This window comes from Pan paniscus, chromosome 14, assembly GCF_029289425.2.
Source record: "Pan paniscus chromosome 14, NHGRI_mPanPan1-v2.0_pri, whole genome shotgun sequence".
NCBI classification, from domain to species: Eukaryota; Metazoa; Chordata; class Mammalia; order Primates; family Hominidae; genus Pan; species Pan paniscus.
Window position 1 is genome coordinate 78,775,320 of NC_073263.2, and position 22,916 is coordinate 78,798,235.

The window sequence follows — 22,916 nt, forward strand, 5'->3', positions numbered from 1 at the left end:
CTTTTTAAGGATCATTTTTAAAAGCAACAAAATACATAGTTACGTAGAGTGATATAAAATTTCCAGCTACAAAATAAATATATTGCACTACATCTCAAAGTAATTAAATAAGTACTACATCTCAAAGTAATTAAATAAGAATGAAGTTGATATGCTGTGGAAAACTGTGTTATATAAGAAGAAACAGAAGATGTATATAAAATTAATTCTATTTTATAGAATTTATTTAACATAATATACATAAATTAAATATTATATACTTGAACATTTTATCATATCTTTAAAAGTTTATACATTCAAGTTGAGCAAAAACATTATTTTTAAGGGTCTACCTCTGTGAAAATTAAATAATTGGGCATACATAAATCTTTGATAGTGTTAGTACAGGTCTCATGTATTGTTTTCTGTGGAATTAGCCTCTTAGAGGATTTAACTTATTTTGTACATTATTATTATTTAACAAACAAGACAGAATTACATATAAATTTAAATACTCTAAAAAAAAACCCTGGACAGCACACATTAATGTGAATTAACGGTACATCAAATCGCAACCCTACCTAAAATGTGCAAAGCTGCATGAGATCGGGTAGTGAGGGCCCTTGATCCTGTTGGTAAGGCAAGTTCAGGACTTAGGATACTACATCTGGACTGCATGTCTGCTGCAGAGGGAAGCCGGGCATCAGCAACCACCGCATTGTAACACCACAGCTCTCTAGTATTTGGTCGAAACCTTTAAAGAAAAAGAATAATTACAGCACCTCAATGTGGTTTTGTTTTTAAAAAAAATTCCTAAAACATAACTGATGATACAAAGAGAATAAATAATATAGTCAGCTTAAAGAGGACAAATGTAGCTCATTATCTTCTGGATCTAAGCTAAACATATAAAAAAACTATATCACTAAAAGTGAAATAATTTGAAAATAGTAATGTAGATTATAATACTTAATACAGAAAATAGTAATGTAGATTATAATACTTGACTGTATAAAGTTTTGATACATACATATAAATATGAAACTCAACAAATACCCCATTAAAAAAGTTTAAAGACAAAGGACAAGTTGAAGAAAAATGTGAAGTGTACATGTGAGACACAGCTACAATATCCTCAATGTATAAGAGCTAGAAACAATCAATCCATAGCAAAAATTGGCAAGGACATGGAATGCTATCCATAGAAAGGAAGCACAGATAGAATGGATGTGGATGTTCAACCATATGAATAAACAGTAAAAACCAATTAAAAACTATTAGGAACCCACAACGTCTTCATCATCCCATTTCTCTGATCTCTTTTGTAACAAAAACTTCAAAAAACTATCTCCACTTCTTGACCTCTTTTAGGGGTCGGGAAGTGAGGGATGCAAGCTATTGTTTAATAAATATAGAGTCTCAGTTTTCCAAGCAAAAAAAGTTCTGATGATCTATTTCACAATAACATAAATACACTAAACACCACTGACTGCAGACTTTCAAAATGATTAAGATGGCAAATTTTATACTGTTTTTTTACCACAATTAAAAAATTTTAAATTATTTTTAAAAAGCACTTAAAATAGCATTTGGGAGAAAATAAATTATATGATGGTAGCTTCTATAACTAGTAGCATTAATATTATTGCATTATTGCTTTTGGGAAGTTCTGTTGATCTCATTGTTTAGGTAATCATTCTTTTCTCTCTGGTTGCTTTTAAGATTTCCCCTTGGTCTTTAGTATTCAACAGTTTCACTAACTCTCTTGATGGTAAATAATAGAAACACATAGGTTCTAATATCCGTGGATTCAAGTCTCTTTTTGGTTCTGGAAAATTCATGGTAAGAGACAAGAAGATACTAGAAATTATCTGCCCATGCCCCCACCAAGCCCCACCCGCCCCAGCCCCAGATGAATGAGTATTTGACTGCTTCCTCTACTCTATGTTTACTTTAACTCCAAATACAAAATTCACTGTTCCCTCTACCCCTTCCTTTTCATGTGCAACATGTGGATTCAGTAAGCCTAATCAAAACCTTACAAGAATGTGACCACATCCTCTCATTTTTTCTTTTCCTTTTCTCCTCCTGCTCTCTTTTCCTCTTTAAATGCTGAAGGCCTCAAACCTCTTCAGAAAAAGTACAGGGCACAGATCCTGCTGTGGCTTGTCTTTTCTTCCCAGGCATCTCCTCAACCTTGGAAAAATAAACTTCTAAAGTGATTCAGACTTACCTCAGTCATTTTACAATTCTGTGAGCCTATCTTTTAACTCAGCAATTCTACATTTTAAAAGCTAGCTTGCAGAAATACTTCCACATGTGTGTAAAACTCTGTGTGTAGATACCTGTGTATTTGTTCACTGTAGCATTGTAGGTAATATCGTAATATTAAAAAAAATCTAAAATGTTCACTGATGGGCAAACAGTTAAGTATATTTGGTATACCCAGACTACAGAATTCCACAATTTTAATAATGAAGCTGTTCTTTAAATACTGACTTGGAAAGATCTCTAAATTATTTTTGAGCAAAAAATCTAACTTTTAGAGTAGGTATGTTTTTATTTACATAAAAAGAAAAATACATGCATTTTAAAAGGTGTCAGACGATATAAATCAAACTTCATACTTGTGATCCACAGAGAAGGCTAGTGGAATTCGGTATGGGAAAAGAAACAGATACAGAGTATGACCATCCTTTTTCCTGTATGTATTTTTGCTTTGTTTTTTAAAAAATAACACAAATTCACATATTATTTGTGTAAATTTGTATGTGGGAAATAAAACAGGTGTTCTTAACATTTATCTGCTCTTTATAGATGTTGTTTCTAATTACTCAGGCAAAGTTGGCTCCTAAAGAATATAAAATGAAGCAGATGCAGGCCAGAAGGAAAGTCAAAGTAAGCTAATATTGGATGTGCAATGCATATGATAATTATAAAATTTAAGTGCCCCATTGAAAAACACAAAAGACACAAAGCAGCCAGAAGTCAGGATAACAGAAATTCTGATCCTGATTTAAAGAAAAATACCTCTCAGCTGTTTTACCAAAACATCTCTTAATCTCTGTTTTCCAACAATGGAGAAATTGATCAAGGAGCTGGCAGGGCATTTGAGATCATCTGTCCCATTGCTACTACCATAAATGGAAAAGACAAGGTTCAACCAGCTGAACATCATACTTGAGAGTTCTGTTAAGACCCCAGGGAAATGGTTCTAGTTCAAGTAAGTTTTTACTGTTACACTTAGTTATACTGTTATTGCTAACTTAGTGAACGCATCCAGAAACAGATTCCACACTGCCAATTTTTATTTTTGTTTTGCTAATGCAAATTTACTTCATTTAAAAATAAAACATGTAAGAACTACAAAACAGTGAAACATCAATTTACACCTAAGTCCAAACCAGAGCCTGCTCTTTGGTAACTAAGTCTCTTGAACATTGACTTCTGATCGGTAAGTAACTGCAGCCAATTCTATCTTTACATCTTTTCTCCTCTCTATCCCCTCCATTCTATCCCACTGTGACCATTCTAACTTTGGTTCTTAATACCTCATGTCTTCATAAGAATGATCACAAAAGACCACTCACCCATAGTCTCTTGTTATTTCATCTACCCTGCACAATGCTGCCAGGGAGATGTAATTGATTTGAGATGTACTCAACTCAATACTGGCCACTACGCCTTCTCATAAAATGCCCAAATAAGAGAGGAAGCTGGCCAGCAACCTGGGAAGTGCAGCAGTCTCTTCACTCTGAATGCAAGCCTCATTATTAATCTCTATTTTGGAACACGGAAGAAAATTACCAAGGAGTTGGCAAGACATTTGAGATCATCTATCCCATTGCTACCACATGGCCTCTTAGAACTTGGCTGTCTGATGAGAATGTAAGCAGGCATGGGTAGAAGAAGGAAGACAGAGAAAAAGTCTCCTCACTCACACTACTTCAACCTTTCAACTTACTGGAATCTTGCCTACTAAGGCCGGCCGCAAAAGGAAAGAAGTGCTCAGCCCTGTGATGAGCCACTGTGGTGATGGCAGGGTACACCTCCTATTAGTATCCAAAGCTAGAAACACTAAGAAGGGTAACTTATTTATTCATTTTGTATATAAAGCACCACAATAATTTTTTTTCTTTTTTTTTTTTTTTTTGAGACGGAGTCTCGCCCAGGCTGGAGTGCAGTGGTGCGATCTCGGCTCACTGCAAATTCCGCCTCCCAGGTTCACGCCATTCTCCTGCCTCAGCCTCCCGAGTAGCTGGGACTACAGGTGCCCGCCACCACGCCCGGCTAATTTTTCGTATTTTTAGTAGAGACAGGGTTTCACTGTGTTAGCCAGGATGGTCTCGATCTCCTGACCTCGTGATCTGCCCACCTTGGCCTCCCAAAGTGCTGGGATTATAGGCGTGAGCCACCGCACCCGGCCCAGCACCACAATAAATTTCAAACAAATGCAACATAATTTCTTGAGTCTCTTTTGTGCCTTATTTATCTCTATGTTTTTATAATTTCCAGAATGCATATAATCCTGTATATTTCTCTACCAGTAAGAGTATTTTTTAATGCACATTCTTAAAGGGCAAGCTCAATTATCTTCTTTATTCTTTATTGTCTTTGGCATAATTTCCTCCTCATAGTTAATAATAATTATGAGAACAAAAAATAGAATGAATTCTATACAATATAAACAGGATTGATGACAGACTAAAAATAACAACAGAACTCTCAACAGTAAAATTAATAATTATAATGATAATAGCAAACACTTCTATGGCACCTAGGATGCACTTTTGTAGTATTAGCATCCCCATTTCATAAATGAGAAAACTGAGGCACACAGTCAAAGTAACTTCTCCAGGGTGACACAGAAAGCAAGTTGTGGAGCTGGGATAAACCTAGGTAGTGTTGCTCAAAATGCATGCTCTTAACCACTATGCTATAGTATAAAGGTCCCTGTGAATCACTGAGACAGAATTGCAGTTATTAGATAAACAGGAGAGTACTCACATGTGAAAAGTCCGCCTGTAAATAAAGTTTATATTACCATAAGAGTATAACTGCATCAAAACTTATTGACTATTTTATAAACTGAGATGCTTACCTCCAAATTACATCATATACAGGATCAAGACACACACCAAATCCTTGCAGATCCTCTTGTTCTGAGTCATTAAAAGTTTTACAACTCCCATCCACTTTATTTATCAGAAGGCATTTAAATGGAGGAGGTTCTGATATAGAAGCAGGTACCAAGCCTTAAGAAAAAAATATTTATATATAATTTTAATATATATTACCCTTTTAAATTCTCCAAAACCCATAAAGTAGTATTATCTCCATTTCTGAGGTGAATAAGCAGAGAATAAAAGAGGCTAAGTAATTAAAAAATCTTTAAGTGGGAGAATTAGGACTAAAACCTCAAGATGTCTAAATCCACAACACATGCTCCTAATCTCTTGCTATACCACTCTATTATATAATTATTCACAGTATCATGGACAGAGTACAGATTGATAAGTTGGTCTTCGTGAAATTTCAAAGTTGGATTTATATAACCTCCCATAAAAATTAATTTCTAACATTTATTTAGCAAGAAACAATGCATAAAACTCTCTTACTCTAATATGGATTTTATCCTACTAGAATTTAGTTTATAGTTCTACCACTGTCTAGCTCACAAATACTGTGGTTTCCAGATCTCCCAATTATTCCATTCTTTCAGCACAGAGACACATATAAACGGAGACATTTACAGGCTTTGTTTAAATTTCTTTGAGCAGAAAGAAAACAAAAAGCTACAAAAGTACATTTCATTACAGGGAAAGATAAACCATTTACTATCAATCAAGACAAGAGTTTGGAAGGGGCATTTGTTTATTTCTGGTATTACCTATTATGTGTTTACTGGCAAAAATTTCTGATGTAGCAAGTACATGAGAATTAATAAGTGCTTCATCAATTCGTAAAAAAGTTTGGTCCCCACTTGCACCTATCCAAGTAGCTTTTCTTCCATATTTTGATCCAATGTTAGGCATGGGAGCTGGCTTTGCATTCCAATATGGCACATCCAAAATTGGTCTGCCCAGTTGTCCTTTCTAAAAGATTAAAGAAACCATATTAGCAATATTGCTGTGTAAACAATCTAATTTTCATAAAGTTAAGGAGGCAGTAGATAAAAATCAATCTATGAAACTTTATTTTTCACCAATTGTTAGTTTGGGTTTTTAAAATAAATACAATATGTAAGAAATTTGGACCAAATATTTATAAAGTAATAAAATAATTTCTATTATTCCTGGAAAGTCTTAAAAAGTGCATTATTTTTTTTTAAAAAGTTTGAAATATTTTCCATGCAAGAAGTATCTCCAAAATACTTTGTCTTCACCTACATTTAAATGAAAAGTACGACAAATACACACAATATGTTAAAATATTAGTATTCCAAATTGTTCATTTAAAAAGTCACTTTGACACAGTAAGTTGATAGTATAAAAGAAAGTCACTATTGAACTCATATAATCTGAGAATATCCAAGTAAAAAGACCAAAATAAATACTGAAACTGTGAATACAATTAGAAAAATATGTAATGTTGTTTTCACATGATATGTCCCTAAATTATTTCATTTATGTTTTAAAATAAACAGCACAATCAATGGTAAGGTATGATATTTTAAGTAAATAACTATTAACCAGTTTAAAAGTATGGCTCTCTATAGGGACCTGGTCAGGTAAGAGTTTAATTTAAAAAGTAATAGGAAGTTTCTCACTAGTAAGCCTGCAGCTGAAAAAGAATAAAAGAATGCTGACACTGACTCAATAGATATTCTTCCACCCCTGGCTCGGGACCTCTCTCCCTCCACAGCATTCTGGAACAAGGGAGCCTGGAGCACTGCGAACACTCTGGTCACGTTCTCATCCAACCACCAGGTAGCACAGCAAGAAAACACGGCCACAAACTAACTGTGGAAGCAACCGAGCTTCAATCCCTGGACAGAACCAGGGAAGGAAACATGGCAAGCACATGATTAGAGAAGCAGCCAAAACACTCAACATTTATTTCTCACACTCTTTTAAGATCTGTCCTTAGTTTTTGACAAAAATAAGAGAGCACAAAAATGTAAACAGGGGCCAGTTGCAGTGGCTCACGCCTGTAATCCCAGCACTTTGGGAGGCCGAGATGGGAGGATCACCTGAGGTCAGGTGTTTGAGACCAGCCTGGCCAACATGGTGAAACCTCGTCTCTATTAAAAACATGAAAATTAGCTGGGTGTGGTGGCATGGGCCTGTAATCCCAGCTACTCGGGAGGCTGAGGCATAAGAATTGCTTGAATCTGGGAGCCGGAGGTTTCAGTGAGCTGAGATCATCATGCCACTACATTCTAGCCTGGATGACAGAGCGCGACTCTGTCTCAAAAAGAAAAAAAAAAGTAAATAGTGAGCAAAATATATCATATTCAGGGATATATTCTGCTTTTGGAGGAAAAATAAATTAGTTATCTTTTTCATTGACTATTGAAATAAATATGTATTCCCTTACTACCAACTAATATGAAGAAAAGCAGTTCAAAAATGTGTTAGATACCTGGACAACCCCATAAGGACCAGAATGTGGTTATAAATAAGCTACATTTAAATTCATAAAAGTTCACAACTAGGACTGCTGGGACTGGAGGACAATGACTGTCTGACTTCAAATCTTATTACTCACATAACCACCTCAAAAGACACAAAAATATGCTGTGCAAACAAATCTACATGTGACTCAAACCTTCAGCAGTGGAAGGAGACAGCGGGTGTCATGATCTCTATGTTTCCTGTAAGCAGAAGAGCCAAATTCCAAGAGTTCTCTCCACCCACCTGCTACTGCAAACCTGAGCATGTGCAAAGCACGAACGGGGAAGTTCTTAAGAAGGAGAACAGAGGTGTGTGAAGAAGTTAGAAAAAGCACAGGGAAACACATGCCCCCAAAAAGAAAGTTAACCTTCAATGCCAAAATACTAAATATGGATCCGAACTTTGAGGATCAGAGCACCAACTAAAGGCAAAGGAACTTGGAAGTAAGCAGGACCATTCCTCACCCATCAGACTGGCACAAATTAAAGGTACCACAACACATTCTGTTGGCAATTCTGTGGAAACAGGCAATCTCATACACTGTTAGTGTGAAAGCAAAATACAGGAGAATTGTTAATATCTCACAAAACTACATAGGCATTAATGCATTAACCTTCAACACAGTAATCTCACTTCTAGGAATTTATCTCAAAGATACACCTCTAACAATATTCACTACTACCATTACAAAGTATTGGAAACCACGTAAATATATAAACATGAGAAACTGAATGAATAAACTATCATATATACACACAATGGGGTATTACATGGAGGTAAAAAAAAATGAAGAGCTTTATGAACTGATATGGAGTGATTTCTAGGAGAGATGCTGAAGCGAAAAGAGCAAAGTGCAAAAGAGCATATATAGGCTATTACCTTTAAAAAACGGGAAAGGGGAAATATATATATTTATGTACAGTCACATGTCACTTAATGACAGGGATATGTTCTGAAATATGTGTCATTAGGTGATTCTGTGATGCTGCGAACATCAGAGTGGACTTATACAAACCTAGACGGTATAGTCTACTACATACTTAGGCGATATGGTGTAGCCTATTGCTCCTAGGCTACCAACCTGTACAGCATGCTGGTGTACTGAATACTGTAGGCAACTGTAACCCATTAGTAAGTATTTCTGCATGTAAACATAGAAAAGGTATAGTCAAAGTACTTATTATAATCTTGTGGGAACACCTTAGCATACGCAGTCCATCACTGACCAAAATACTGTTATACAGTGCATAACTGTGTATACACATACATACATATATAGGTATATATATATAAAATAGTGTGTCTGCATGCTTATATATCTTCACAAGAAAAAACACAAGAAGAATAAACTGTAAAACAATGACATTCATTACCTCCAAGTGTGGAGTGAAAGGTGTGGGAAGGCAGGAATGTCAAGGATATGGGAGGAAGTGACACCTCTTGAGTATACAATTTTTGTATAACTTAATTTTTAGCAACATGTAAATGTTCTATATATTTTAAAAATGAAATAAAACTTAATCAAAGGATAGGGTGAGGGGAATCTTAAACTGAAACAAATGAGCCCCACTCTATTCCAAAGGAATCACAATTTCCACTGAAAGGAGTGAGAGAGAGAATCCAGGCCACTCATGGACAGTGCTTGACTATACACCTTCAGACTTGGGGTGGGGAGCAGGTGGGAGGGGAAAGAGCAAGAATGACCTTTCAGTGAGTTTGCTTTTTTGAACTTGTACAGGCAAAGCAAATATAAAACTATTTTAGACATATCTGGGGACTAAGTGAGAAATAAATATATTGATATTGTTGAGAGGAAAGATTCTTACTGAGGAAGAAAGTACATAAATATAGAACAGGACAGGTAAGAAAGAACCTTGTGGGAATGGATTGGAAGTAGAAGTCACAGTGTGGGCTTGTTTCTTTTTCTTTCTTTTTGAGACAGGATCTTGCTCTGCTGTCCAGGCCAGAGGGCAATGATGGAATCACAGCTCTCACTACAGCCTCGACCTCCAGGGCTCAAGTCATCCTCCTACCTCAACCTCCTGAGCAGCTAGGACCACTGGCATGTGCCACGACAACCAGCTAATTTTTTTAATAGAGATGGGGTCTCACTATGTTGTCCAGGCTGGTCTCAAACTCCTGGGCTTGAGTGATCCTCCTACACTGGCCTGCCAAAGTGCTGGGATTATAGGTATGAGCCACCACACCTGGCCTATGATTTCTAAAATACATACATATATGTGGACATATAAATATATGCATACCAGAGATCCAAAGACGTCCTGTAGCAATGAACACTTCTAGTGCCCAGTTAGTGTCTAATACTATTCCCCACTAAAAAGAATCAGGGTTCTTGGAGAAATGGCTGATTCTAGGATAGTCATACAGGGCCTGTACAAGATAAACCCTGAACAACTTGTCATGCTGGAAAGAAAGGAAGCGCTCCAAAAAATGAAGGGGCATGTCACAAGAATACAGGAGCCAACTTGAAGGGGCTACTGCTGGCCAAATCGGAGATAATCTAGGCACCCAAATAATTAAAGATGATAATGAAGAAAATACAAATACCTGAGTCTATACCAATAATAAGTAGAAAAACAAGTAAACAGGAAAGGAGGGCTCTTGCTTAGAGTAAAAGGCCAAGTGCCTACTGGAGTTGAAAAAAATCACCATTTTTTAAACATTATAATAAAGACTAGCTCAGGAAAGAATGATCAATGAATGCTAAATCTAGGGGGAAATTTTGATGAGAAGCAGGCATCTTAAAAGTGTCAACCTACAGGTTGCTTATAGTTTCAAAGGAGAAACAGTACAGAAATCAGACATTTGATCAGGTGATCAAAATGTCCATAATCAATGAGGAGCAGATGGACATTCTGAGCCTTCACATGTGATGCAGTGAGGGCAAACACAACATCACTTACAGAGTATCTTGGCCTGGGTGCACAACCTGCATGTAAACATGACGACATTATCAGAGAAACAAAAATGAAGAGGATTCTATTTTTCAAAACAGTACTATATACTCTTCAAAAATGTCAATGTCATAATAGATAATACATAGCTGTAGAAATGTTACAGATTAAAGGAGACTAAAGACACACAACAGGCAAATGTAATGCCTGATCCTAGATTGGAGGGGAAAGAAATGCCAAAAAATAATTATTAGGTCAATTCACAAAATACAAACTAAAGTATGTAGGAGGTAACGGGCCATAATGTACACAAGACATTATCAAAGGATTTGAGAAAAAAAAATATTTTATATACATACGTACACACACACATTTGTGCATACACACACACTGCGTGTGTGAGAGAGAGAACAGCCACATGTGCAATAATAAAGCAAATGCTGGATCAAAATGTTAACAATAGGTGAATCTGGTTAAAGACACTAACCAGATATTCTACACACTGTTCTTAGTTGTGCAATCTTTCTGTAAGTTTGAAACCATTTTCAAATAAAATATTTTAAGTACACATTTACAGTTTTTAAAAAATCAAAAGCTGTAAATGTCATCTCAGACACTTAGGTTCAAGAGTTCTTAGTAATTATCCACGTCTGAAATGGTACAAGAGTATTAGCGCAGTCTCGCAAAGATTTTTCTTGATATCTACTATGCCCAAACTACACAAAATTCTTAGAGCATTTTCACTCTTTAAGCTTTGGTGCAGAGAGAGGGAGAGAATGTGCACAAGCGCCTATGTAACAGACAGGCGGATAGACTCAGAGGGTGGAAAAGGAAAAAAGAAAGTATAATTTTAAACAAATCAAATAAAAAAAACTAGGCTTTTAAAAGGTTACAAAATAGCATAGTTCTATATGTTAAGAAAAATTCATCTCTACAAGTTAGATGAGAAATAACCTTTCCTATGACAGAATTAGCTCTATTGAATGCTTAAAAGACTTTAATCTGAAATAAACATGTCCAATTCTAACAAAGCTGTTAAATTCAATAAATTCTAATGCTGAGCTAGAGAGGAAAATTACTTCAAAGAATATCATTCAGGTTTAGTGTGTGTTGGGGATGAAGGCATGAAATATGCATATGTAACAATTATAATATAATTGTTATATTATATTCTGGAAACAGAAAAAAGAGCTAATATAGACAAATTATAAGGCAATGGTATAATGCAATATTATTAATGTTTTAAAAATTCCTTACAGAAAAACTTCCAAATGTGAAGACCTGTCCATCCATTAAAAGTACTGCCGTATGGTTGCTGCCTGCAGTGACTTGTGTGCTAGGGCCTGGCAATGCTTGAACAAGAGTGGGACATCCCCTAGGTTAAAAAAAAAAAAAAGTAAGTCAATTTCTTACAAAACTCAACTAAAATAAAAACAATAAGTAAGCAATGCAACAAGGAGTAGGAAAGATAAAAGGCACTCATAAGAATATTCAGTAAACATTTAAGTGCTAAACGCCTATCTCCATTCCAGGTACTAGGTAAACAAAGATGAAAAAGACAGTTGCTGACTTTAAGGAGATCATCAAAAAGATCTTCTAAATGTAATTACCCTAATTATAGACACATAATAATTTCTGAAAAACTGGTGCTACATTTATTTTTAATCTGGTACTCTGTATACTGACTGGCCTGTTAGAGATCTTTATAAATAATTATTGGATGAAATAAAAATCATGTAATGCCTTAACAGAAATTCAATCCAGGAACTAGATGAAATAATTTTATGATCCTCTTTTCTAACTTTTATCACTAAGCTATAAGTTTAGATCTTAGAATCATAGTTAATGAGTCAAAACACAGTATCATGAGAGGCATTAGAGCAGTGACTACAAGCTCAGGCTTTAAAGCTAGACTGGCTGGGTGCGAATCCTGGCTCCCCAACTTAATAATAATGCGACCAGACTTCGAACAAGTTTTTCATTCTTTTTGTATTTCAGTTTTCTCTTTATCACATGGAGAATACTAACAAACAGTGTCTACCCCCACAGAGTTCCTGTGAACAGTAAAGAGGCCCATACGTGTCAAGTACTTGGATCAGCGTCTGGCACACAGTTAACACTTAATGAACGTAACTATTATGATAAATGACATCCTAGTATCCTTTCCTACTTTTAACAGCCATTTTTAGTAACCATTATCTGTAATTAGAAACACAACCATTATAGAAATAGTCCACACATAGTAGGAGAGCTCTGCTTTTGAGAAAATGTAATTATGACACTTTAAATTTTAAAAATTATATAGTAGTTTGGGTAATTTATGATGAAGGCCTTAACTAGGAGCAGTGCAGAGTGAAAGAGATGGTGACTTTGATAGCTATGTAAGGAACAGAATTGACGAAACTTGGCAGATGATCGATATGGGGCAAGGAAGATTTTTTTTGCTTAAGCAACAGAGTAGATAGTGGTAATATTCACTTAAGCTATGAGAATGAATGAGATCTAGGAAGACTCTTTGAGAGAGAAAAGAAGAGATCCTAATTTCCCTTATGAGTCTCTTCTAACATTTTAGATACAGACCGAGGAAGAACAGCTCACAGACATCTAGAATAAACCACACAGAAACAAAGAACTCAAGGAGACTCATTGGAGGAGTAGGTTTCAAGCGTGGAAAATAAAGTACATGCCAAATGCTCTAAGGAGACGTACAACTAACCACTCGATTTAGCAGAAGGAGGTCTCTTTGGTGGAAGCAGGCACCACAATGCAGCAGATAAGGAGTCAGAGAATACACAAAGTAGCTCTAAGTATCCCAGCACTAAAGGGAAAAAGAAAGGAGAGCCAGCAGCTAAAGGAAAAATGAAGCTGAAGGAGAGGATTTTTTTTTTAATGATAGAGATTTGAGGAAGTTTAAAAGGTGACTCAAAATAAAGACGCTAAAGACAAAGGTTAAAGAGAAGACAGGAAACAGAAATAGATCTCTAAGGAAAAGACAGCTAGGTTTCATAGCATGGACACGACAGGTTCCTCTTTAACTGTAACATAAGGAAAGAAGCAGAGAAGTGGTATGGATGGAAGTAGGTTTGCAGGGTTGGTGGGCTGAATAATTTCTTATATCTGTTGCAATGTACATGGAGGTCCTATGCTAAAAGGAGGAAACAGGTGAGTGGAGAGTTTGAAGATTCGAGAAAAGGTGTGGTGGTAGATGGAACAGATACATACCGAGAGCAGGAATTTTCAACTCGGATATAAAGGACTTCTAGGAAGTCCATGAGTGAGCTTCAAAAGATCTCCTAAATTTTCAAGCAAATTTTTAAGTGTATATTCTTGTATTTTTCTGGATAGAGACCCCATGTCTTTCATCAAACTCTCAAAAGGTATTAAGTCAAATAGTTCAATACTACACAACAGGAGGATTAATGACCATTGTAGAGGAACTGGTTGAATCTGGAAATTAAGTATCAATCTGCATAGGTATGGTGATTTCTTACCTTCCAGAAGCCTAAGTATAGGCATAGGAAATATTAACAGATTGATTCATGTTTGCGGTTTTATCATGTCCTAGCACCACGACCAGGAGAGTGGGAAAACTGAAGAAATTGGTAAGAGTATAGGTGAAGAAATTAAGCAACAGTCTTTAACTTGAGTAGGAAATAAAGTTAAAAAAAGGGTGAAAAAAGAGTAAAAAAGTAGAGGGCTGTGGGGCATAAAGTCAAAGGGAAATAAAGTAGGGCTGCATCACAGAAGAAGAAAGTATCATCAGATTATGGATATTTAAACTTGAGAAACTGAGACACAAGAAGATTAAGTAACCTGGCCAAGATCATATAGCTACCAAGTGACAGAATCAGGACCCAACCTAGAGACTGAACCCAGTCATTCTGGCAATATAACACATTAAATAAAGAGAATATCAATAACATTTTTCCATCTTCATTATCATGCACACCACAATATTGATCTTAAACAACACATTATTAATGTGTGCTATATAGTAAATTCCAGTTAACAGCTCTTGATTACTAGAGACTTTTCAAACATATTCTCCAACTGTAACCCTTTATTTCAACTATCTGTAAATGTTTTGCTTTGTTGTAGTTAATACATATGCTATAGAAGCTTTGTTCCTCCCAAGATTGTTCCTCTATAGACATAATCAACTCCCTTCTGAATTAATAACAGAGTTCTTGGTTGCTACTTTCCAAGTTCCACAAAAGTCCAGACAGACAGGGTAACTGAGTGCTTAAGATTGAAGCGGTCTTGATGAATATCTAATCCACTAGGCACAGTATATAGGTATGACTACTGCATTATCCGTTGTAGCTCTGCCCACACTTCATGTAATCAGTCTTTCAGTTACCACTCAATGGAACAAGGACCAAAACATTCCATGCTGGAAAAGAACAACTTTGGGCAGTTAAAACAAATCCCACCAGTGTTTAATCTTAAGAAATTATAGTCATATGGTTGGTAAGAAGTAAAGAGCTGAACCTTGCCTCTACAGTTCCTGGTTCGAAGACTGTGTAGCATCTACCAGTTACTATACCACTGTGTAGATCCTACCAATGTTTAATCTTCATAAGAAACCCTGATATTTTGTTTCAACATTAAATGCTATCGTATTTCATGAAGACGATAAATTCAAGAAATTTAAAATACTGAGCATATTGCTACAATATTATTACCTGAGGAAGTCTGGCCTGAAACTGCCCTGTATCTCTTCAGACCTGGGAATCGAAGAATGGTGTTCACTGGTATAATCAGGACCACAAAGTAATGTTTTTAGGTAATCTCTTCATTTTAAAAGCTGACATGAACACCTTCCCTCTCAGCGGCCAACACACCTCAGTGCGGTGTGGAAGGATGTTGTGCTCATGCTGCTCATTCTTCTGAGTGCCAAGTGCATAGTAAGATAACATAACCTGACTATAACATGGCCATGCTTTTCACTACTTCCCTTTCCACTCTGGCAAGACCATGAAATACTGCTATTTGCCAATTATTTTCTGTGAAGTGCCCTCTTTGCTGCATACATGACTGAGACCCCATCTTATCTAACTGCAATGCACCTTTCCCAGTTTCTATGGCTCACAAAATAACCACCAGCTAAATAACAACAACAATAGCCACGATGATACAAATAAACCCTCTTCTTCTGTGTCCCAACTGTCATATGAGAAACAGAACAAAAAGTCGCCACGTTCTTCCCCACACAGGTTATAGTCATCCCTCACCATCCATGGGGAATTGGTTCCAGGATCCCCTGCAGCTACCAAACTCTAGGGATGCTCAAATCCCTTATATAAATTGGCATAGTATTTGTACATAAACTACACATGCTCCTGTATACTTTAAAACATCTCTAGATTACTTATAATACCTAATACAATGTAAACACCATGTTAATAGTTGTTATACTCTGTTGTTTAGGAAATAATAACAAGACAAAAACATCTGTACATGTTCAGTACAGATGCAATTATCGTAGGCCTAACTATGTTTTCTGTCAAGATTGATTGAATCCACAGATGCAGAACCCACAGGTACAGAGGGCCAACTGTAATTACTACCCAGATTCAGCCTCTGCATTTCAGTAATGTTACTCAATTGCAAAGCAAAATATCAGTTGGCATCTAACACCTGTGACAGTAATTGCTCAACACTGTTGGTATTATGTCATATCCAGCAGACACATCTGATAAAGTAATTCTGCCAAACACATCTTTTGCTCTTTGCAAGTATGATATTCGTCATTAAATATTTATGATTGTGATAGTTTTACAAACCTCTTGATAGTAGTATCAATTTTATGTTTCAGTTGTGTTTTTAATAAGAAGTTCAACTCAATGATATCTCAATCGTCTCTTATCATTAGCAACAACATTCATAAACATAACTCAGGACATTCCCTTTTGTTGCCATTTTTTATGCAGTGCCCACAGATCTGACCCTGCCTCAGCTCGAGGGGTAGAGAGTGGTTCTCATCCTGGATACATATAGAATCTGGGGACCTTTTAGAAAAAACTCTGATGCTGGCATCCTATCAAGGACCACTCCCCACCCCTGTCCCACCCACAAGCCTTCCAACACACACATCTCTCAGAAATGCTGGATGTAGAATCCACATATGATATTTTTTCAAATTCCCTAAGTAATTCTAATATACAGCCAGGGTTAAGAATCACTAATCTTTACCATGTAAATGGCAGAATTCCATCCCTGCCACAATAGTAGAGTGAGTTCAAGACACAGTGACAACCTTGAATTTTATTTAATGACTATGTGAAGATAAGTTCTCTTTCTTTCACTGTATGTAAAGGAGAAACCATAGAAGTCCCCTTGATTCTGGCATATACACTGTGACTGCGAGGAAGAATAAGGCAGAGTAGAGGGTCAAAAAGGTAAGTTTTTGCAGCAAAGTGAATTGCTGAGTGAAGTCTGGCTTGAAGCTGCTCTCTACCTTTCCAGACTTCATAAATACTCCTGTTTCCATGGTGAGACAACCACAGACACAGACCACTCAGTTCTCCTTCAAGACAATCTGCTACAGAGAGCAGAGTTAACTATTATAACAGCCTCAGGTGCTGTCCCTTTGGATGCATGAGGACATTCGTCCCCTGGGGTGCTACCAGCTGTGACTGAACATGGTGAAGGCATGAATGTTGGTCTATTCCTGCCCAATGCAGGACCCTTCCAAAGGTATCCTCAGCTTAGGGACACATCACTGGCCTGGCTAAAACTCTCTTAATGCTATGCTGGAACCTAGACTCCTACCCGATTCTTCCTTCTCTTTCTCCTTTCATAGGGTCAAAACTACATTGTATCTGAAGGCCTTCCCTGTCTGTGCTTGTGCTTTTCCCCTTTATCTTTTTCACCTGCGTTTTCCCCTAATAAATTCTTTGCACATCTAATCCTGTCTTGGCATCTGCTTTCTGGAAGACCTGAACTAATAAAGATGGATTTTCTATTACTTTCAACCAAAAGTATTCTGACTGCATTACGTAGAATACAAACTCGGCTGCTGTAATGAAAGACAAGTAAGAGGGACTTCAAGATACAAGTTTATTTCTCACACAAGAAGCATGCAATTTAAGAAGCTGATGAGGCAGTTCATGGTGTCAGAGACCCAGTCTATTCCCATCTTATGGTTCTGCCATTCTCAGTACACAGTCTCCAACTTATCTCTGTGATGACTTCTTTAGTTTCTGCTTCCACATATTCATTCCAGCCAGCAAGCTGGGAAGAGAGAAGGAAAAATGGAAAGGTACACCCTTTCCCTTTAACAGCAAGATTCCAAAGTGGCACCTATCACTAAAGTTCACTGGCCACATCCTGCTGCAATGGAAGCTGAGAAAGGGAATCTTTAGCTGCACGATCATGTCACGAACTAAAACTCCACTACCAAATGAAGTAGGGATATTAGGAAATTACCACCAGTCTCTCTACTACTATTTGCAATAAGTCAAAATAGTTAATCAGAGAGACCAATAGGTTCTGTCCAAAAATTATTCAAAAGCTTCAATGACTGCATATTAGACCAAAATTTCAAAACAGACATCAGGAATATGTTTGAATCCATTGCTGACATTTTTTAAAAATACAATTCACTATTTTTCTATTGCCATGCACAGTGTTTAAAAAGATAATTGCTAAGAATATAGTGATATTTTGTGATAATCATAATCACTCTCCTATTTAAAATATATATCAACTTTTCTCCTGAAACTACAAAATCCTTTATCTCTACAAAAGCACTCAACCATAAGATCAGAAACCACCAATAATTCATGGGCCACACTTTGCAAAGCAGTGGTATAATATTATTTTAATTCTAGAAATATATACTTAAAAAGAGAAAAGAAAGAAAAAAGAAGGAAAAGAAAACAGAAGAAAAAATAACTCTGGATCTTCAAATGAAAAGTTAGCAAGTACCTGGAGTTGACATCTCCATGTCCTAGCTGCCCATGCTGCCCATAACCAAATGTATAGACATCTCCATTTTCCATTAAAACCACTGCAACCAAAACACACAGCTTTATTTTTTCATTATATGCATTTTACATTTCTATCACAACTATACTAAAAGCAGTGTAATTTTCACTATTTAAGATTTATAGCACCATTAAAAATAGGTAACTGAAGGACAAATTTGTATTTAATGAGAAATTAATTTTAGTTCTGAAAAATATTTTTGTAGGTCATATAAATGTATATTTTTTTCATAATACACACTTAAAAATTCTTATAAATGCCATTTAATAACATTAATTCTTATTAACACACTGGTTCAGGTCAACTGTAAAATCTTCTTAATAATGAATAACTACATATAAAATATTGTTCTCTCCTATCTAGGATAGGAGGTCTGCACAATTACGTACAACATCAATGAGACAGCAGAACTTTAATGTCTGTTAATACCTTATCAAATAATCTTCAAGGAAGGAATTTAACATTTTTGTTTTTATAAAGGTTGAACAGTACAGCATAAGCTAACCCAAATGCTAATAATTTACTAAGAATTTAATTATTTTCTACATTTAAGAAAGTAAATTTGTTGACATACATTTATCACTGAACATTAACAAAATATGGGAACATGTTACAAAAACCACAGCATTCTAGAACTGAAAGAGATTTAAAGGATTATTTCATCTTCCAGAATGTCTTGAATTATAAAAGAAGTCCATAGGAAGACAGACTAGAAGTTAGATCTCTAGACAAGTACCTGTTCCATCATGCCATAGTTGTTTAAAGAGATTCTGTAATAAATACAAAGGTCTTACAGATTTGAGAGACTGCCACACTACAGCTTTTAACACACAGTTAACAGGCTATGTTCATCAAATCTGAAGAAATAAGTTACTGAGCACAATTGTAAAAACGCAGTTACACCCTAAAGTTCCAGCCGCTACCTGAATGGTGAAATCCACAGCTGACTTGGACTGCCCGGAGCTCACAGTCAAATCGCACAGAGCCTGGAGGGTATGTTGTGATTTTGCTTGCATCCTTTTCGCCTCTTTCTCCACTTCCATCTGCAAGTGTTATAATTTGTGAATTATGAATAATTAAGCCATTATTCATCTTCAAAATAAAAATTTAAATCAGTTTATTATGGAAGAACAAGAGAAAAATGTTAAAAGGAACAAGCAAGAAGAATCTGTAGCTGTTAGAAGTGATAGATCAAGAATCTACCTGCAAAGAAGCAATTTTGAAAAGATAGACTATATACTTCCATTTGCAAATATCACTAAATTAATAAAAACAGAGACAAGATCTGGTTATGGATAAAACCTTATATAATAAACGGGTCATTAAGTTATAGAAATAACAAAATTTAAAATGTAACAGTTTATATGGGAAAATTTAGTTTGCATAAAAAATTACTGCATGCAAAGTCATTTAACAATTATTTTAAACTTAGTGATATTGTTAGTACTAGCCATTTTTTAAAAATTGCTAATGGATTCACAAGTGACTTAGATTTCCTAAATAGATCTTAGAAAGGCTACACTGCCCGCAAGTATTGTGAAACTCAACTGAACTTTTCAAAATGCATAAAGACCAAAGAGCTTTATTCAATATATTGCAGTTCAATGGCCTATTCTTATTCATGTTTCCTGTGCCACCATCACCTTCAGCCATATTGCTTTGTGGTTTTCTCCCTGTCCCCAATCACTACCCTCAACCAAACCTTTTTTCTGCTTTCACTCCTTTCCTCCTCCCTTCTCACAATTTCCTTCATTGAGCTTGCTTTAAGCCTTTTCTTTACCCCTGGTTTTTGTAATCCAACTTCGAATTTTCCAACAATCTAACCATAGCATCAAAAACCACATTCCAGAATATAAAAATTTTTGTTTGGAATGTGTAAATAACAACAACTTACTTTTTCTAATCACAATGTACTTCTGTACATCACTAACATATGACCTTTATATCATCAAGATTCAAATTCCTTGTACACAGAATAAATGTAAATCTGGAAGGAATTTCACAAGTTCAACTAGTCTAAACCACTCTCAAGTGGTATAGCAACTCTAAACAAGTGTGTATTATATGAAGATACATATGTGAATCTACAGACACACACTTTCTATCCTGTATTTTCATTGTGCATTTTAGAATGATAAACAGAATAATATTAAACCATTTTGTGTTTATTCTTTTTTTACCTAACCTTTAGTAACATCCAGGTGAGACAAAATCTACCTACATTATTACTTTCCTTTCCGTAACTAAATGCCTATGATTTCAAGAAGCCTGAAACTCTTTACGACAATAGGACAGTAAAACCTCACTAATTCGGAATAACATAGAACAGGTAGGCCTGTGTGGCTTACTGGAAACGTCTTAATCATACAGAACACTGAAGTAAAAATTCAGTTTTGTTACCTTCAAGCAGTACAGATTACAGATTAAACTAAATGCTACAATAAATAGAGTGTGGTTACCTACATTATATTTCAAAATAGGCCAATATTACATTTAAAATGTACCATAAACATAAAAGTCCTTTAACATACAAGAATTAACTGCTGGACCCAGAGGCTGAAGGCACGTTGAAGGAATCCTTCATTTCTTGAGCCCTTGGTTTGAAAAGCTAGTGATTTTAGACAGGTTTCCCCTTATAAGTATGACCCTGAAAATTCAGAGGAAGAAATTATTTTGAATTTTTTACTCAAAAAAGATCACAAATACTGCATCTCAAATATCATAAATTCAGAATTAGTGAGAGGTTTTACTATAATAGGATGAAGATATAATTCCTCTTCTGCTAAATTATCTAATGTGGGTTTGCCAAATTAAATCAAAGAATGGATGGACTAAAAAAACAAACAAACAAACAAACAAAAAAACCAACAACATTTAGTTTCACTCCATCCAAAATAAAATATACTCAGTTCAAAGCCTCCTCATGTTGGAAAGATAGTGAAATGGTAAAATATATGCAAAAGCCTACACACACACACACACACACACACATACACACACACACACACAAATACATATCTTCCAAAGGCTATTTAATAAGATGCCAGATGTAAAGAAATTTTACGGCTTTATCTCAATTGGTAAAAATGTCTAATTATTAAAACCAAATGAGATTTAACATAGAAAATACATTGTGTTCATATGATTCTGCCAGACTTAATTAAACATTTCAAGTATCATTCCACTTTATATAAATGTATTGATGCCTAGTTACAAGGTTTTACCTTTGAATTTAGCATTTTGTCTCCTCCCTTGAGTAGGAGATTAAATACAGGCATAAATCCCACAATAGAGACATAGCATCAAGGAAGGAGATTATTTTTAAAGGCTGGTAATTTACTGAATACAACCACAATGACTAAAAAAGTAGCAGCTGTTATTTAGAGGTCAAAATAATACTAGAAACATTTTGTTCACTGAAACAAACTGTAACTGTACAAAACAACTTCTCAATTATTATAGACAGTGAAAATCTTACAAGTAAAAAAATTGAGATGAGGGTCTTAATCATTATCAGCAGCAGTGGCAGAATTAAAATATATATTATATATATATATCTGTATATGGTATTTGATATCAAAAAATTGAGTATAATTCCTGTAACTCGGACATTAACCAAAGTTTATCAAAGAAAAAAGGCACTTAATAAGTGGCCAAAAATTTGGTGCAAATTCAAGAATCAGCAAGTGAATTCAGCAAGATTAATTCTGCTCAAGCTGGGCGTGGTGGTTCACACCTGTAATCTCAGGGCTTTGGGAGGCTGAGAAAGGCAGATTACTTGGGCCTAGGAGTTCAAGACCAGCCTGGGCAACATGGTAAAACCCTGTCTCTACTAAAAATACAAAAAACTAGCTGGGTGTGGTGGTGAATACCTGTAGTCCCAGCTACTTGGGTGGCTGAGGTGGGAGAATCACCTGAGCCCGGGAGGTCAAGGCTGCAGTGAGCCGTGATCATGCCATTGCACTCCAGCCTAGGTGACAGAGTGAGACCCTGTCTCAAAAAAAAAAAAAAAAAAAAAATCTGTTCAAGCTCATTATTCAGTGAAGTGTTAATGAGCAGCAATAAGACCAAAGCTTAGATCTATATAAAAAATTAAACATTGTTTGTCAATAAATTGACAGATGTGAATAATCTTATAATTGGCCATTTAAGTATGAGCACATCTGTATTTTCCCTAAGATGAATATGTTGTGTGTGTGTGTGTGTGTGTGTGTGTGTGTATGTGTGTGTATACCATGTAACACTGAAACTACAGTAGCTACAAAGCCTTGGCAACTATGTAACTAAAATATTATATGTATGTACACATTATATATAATTATATACACATATTTGTATACACAGAGAAAAAAGAGGGTTCAGTATCTAAGGGACTCTAACTTCTAATTTTAATTTTTACTAAAATCTATACTTT

At 35.6% G+C, this 22,916-nt stretch overlaps 1 protein-coding gene across 19 annotated transcripts in view; it reads right to left on the reverse strand.

The window, feature by feature from the left end:
• MYCBP2 (MYC binding protein 2) overlaps positions 1 to 22,916 on the reverse strand; it is a 282,485-nt gene that overhangs the window by 161,354 nt on the left and 98,215 nt on the right. For all 19 annotated transcript variants that reach the window (XM_055096857.3, XM_055096853.3, XM_063595814.1 and 16 more), the window contains 6 exons: positions 19,426 to 19,545; positions 18,443 to 18,524; positions 11,768 to 11,885; positions 5,870 to 6,074; positions 5,081 to 5,234; positions 561 to 733 (listed from right to left, as the gene is read on the reverse strand). In XM_055096857.3, the coding sequence (XP_054952832.2) occupies positions 561 to 733; positions 5,081 to 5,234; positions 5,870 to 6,074; positions 11,768 to 11,885; positions 18,443 to 18,524; positions 19,426 to 19,545 (852 nt within the window). The remainder of the gene's footprint in view (positions 1 to 560; positions 734 to 5,080; positions 5,235 to 5,869; positions 6,075 to 11,767; positions 11,886 to 18,442; positions 18,525 to 19,425; positions 19,546 to 22,916) is intronic.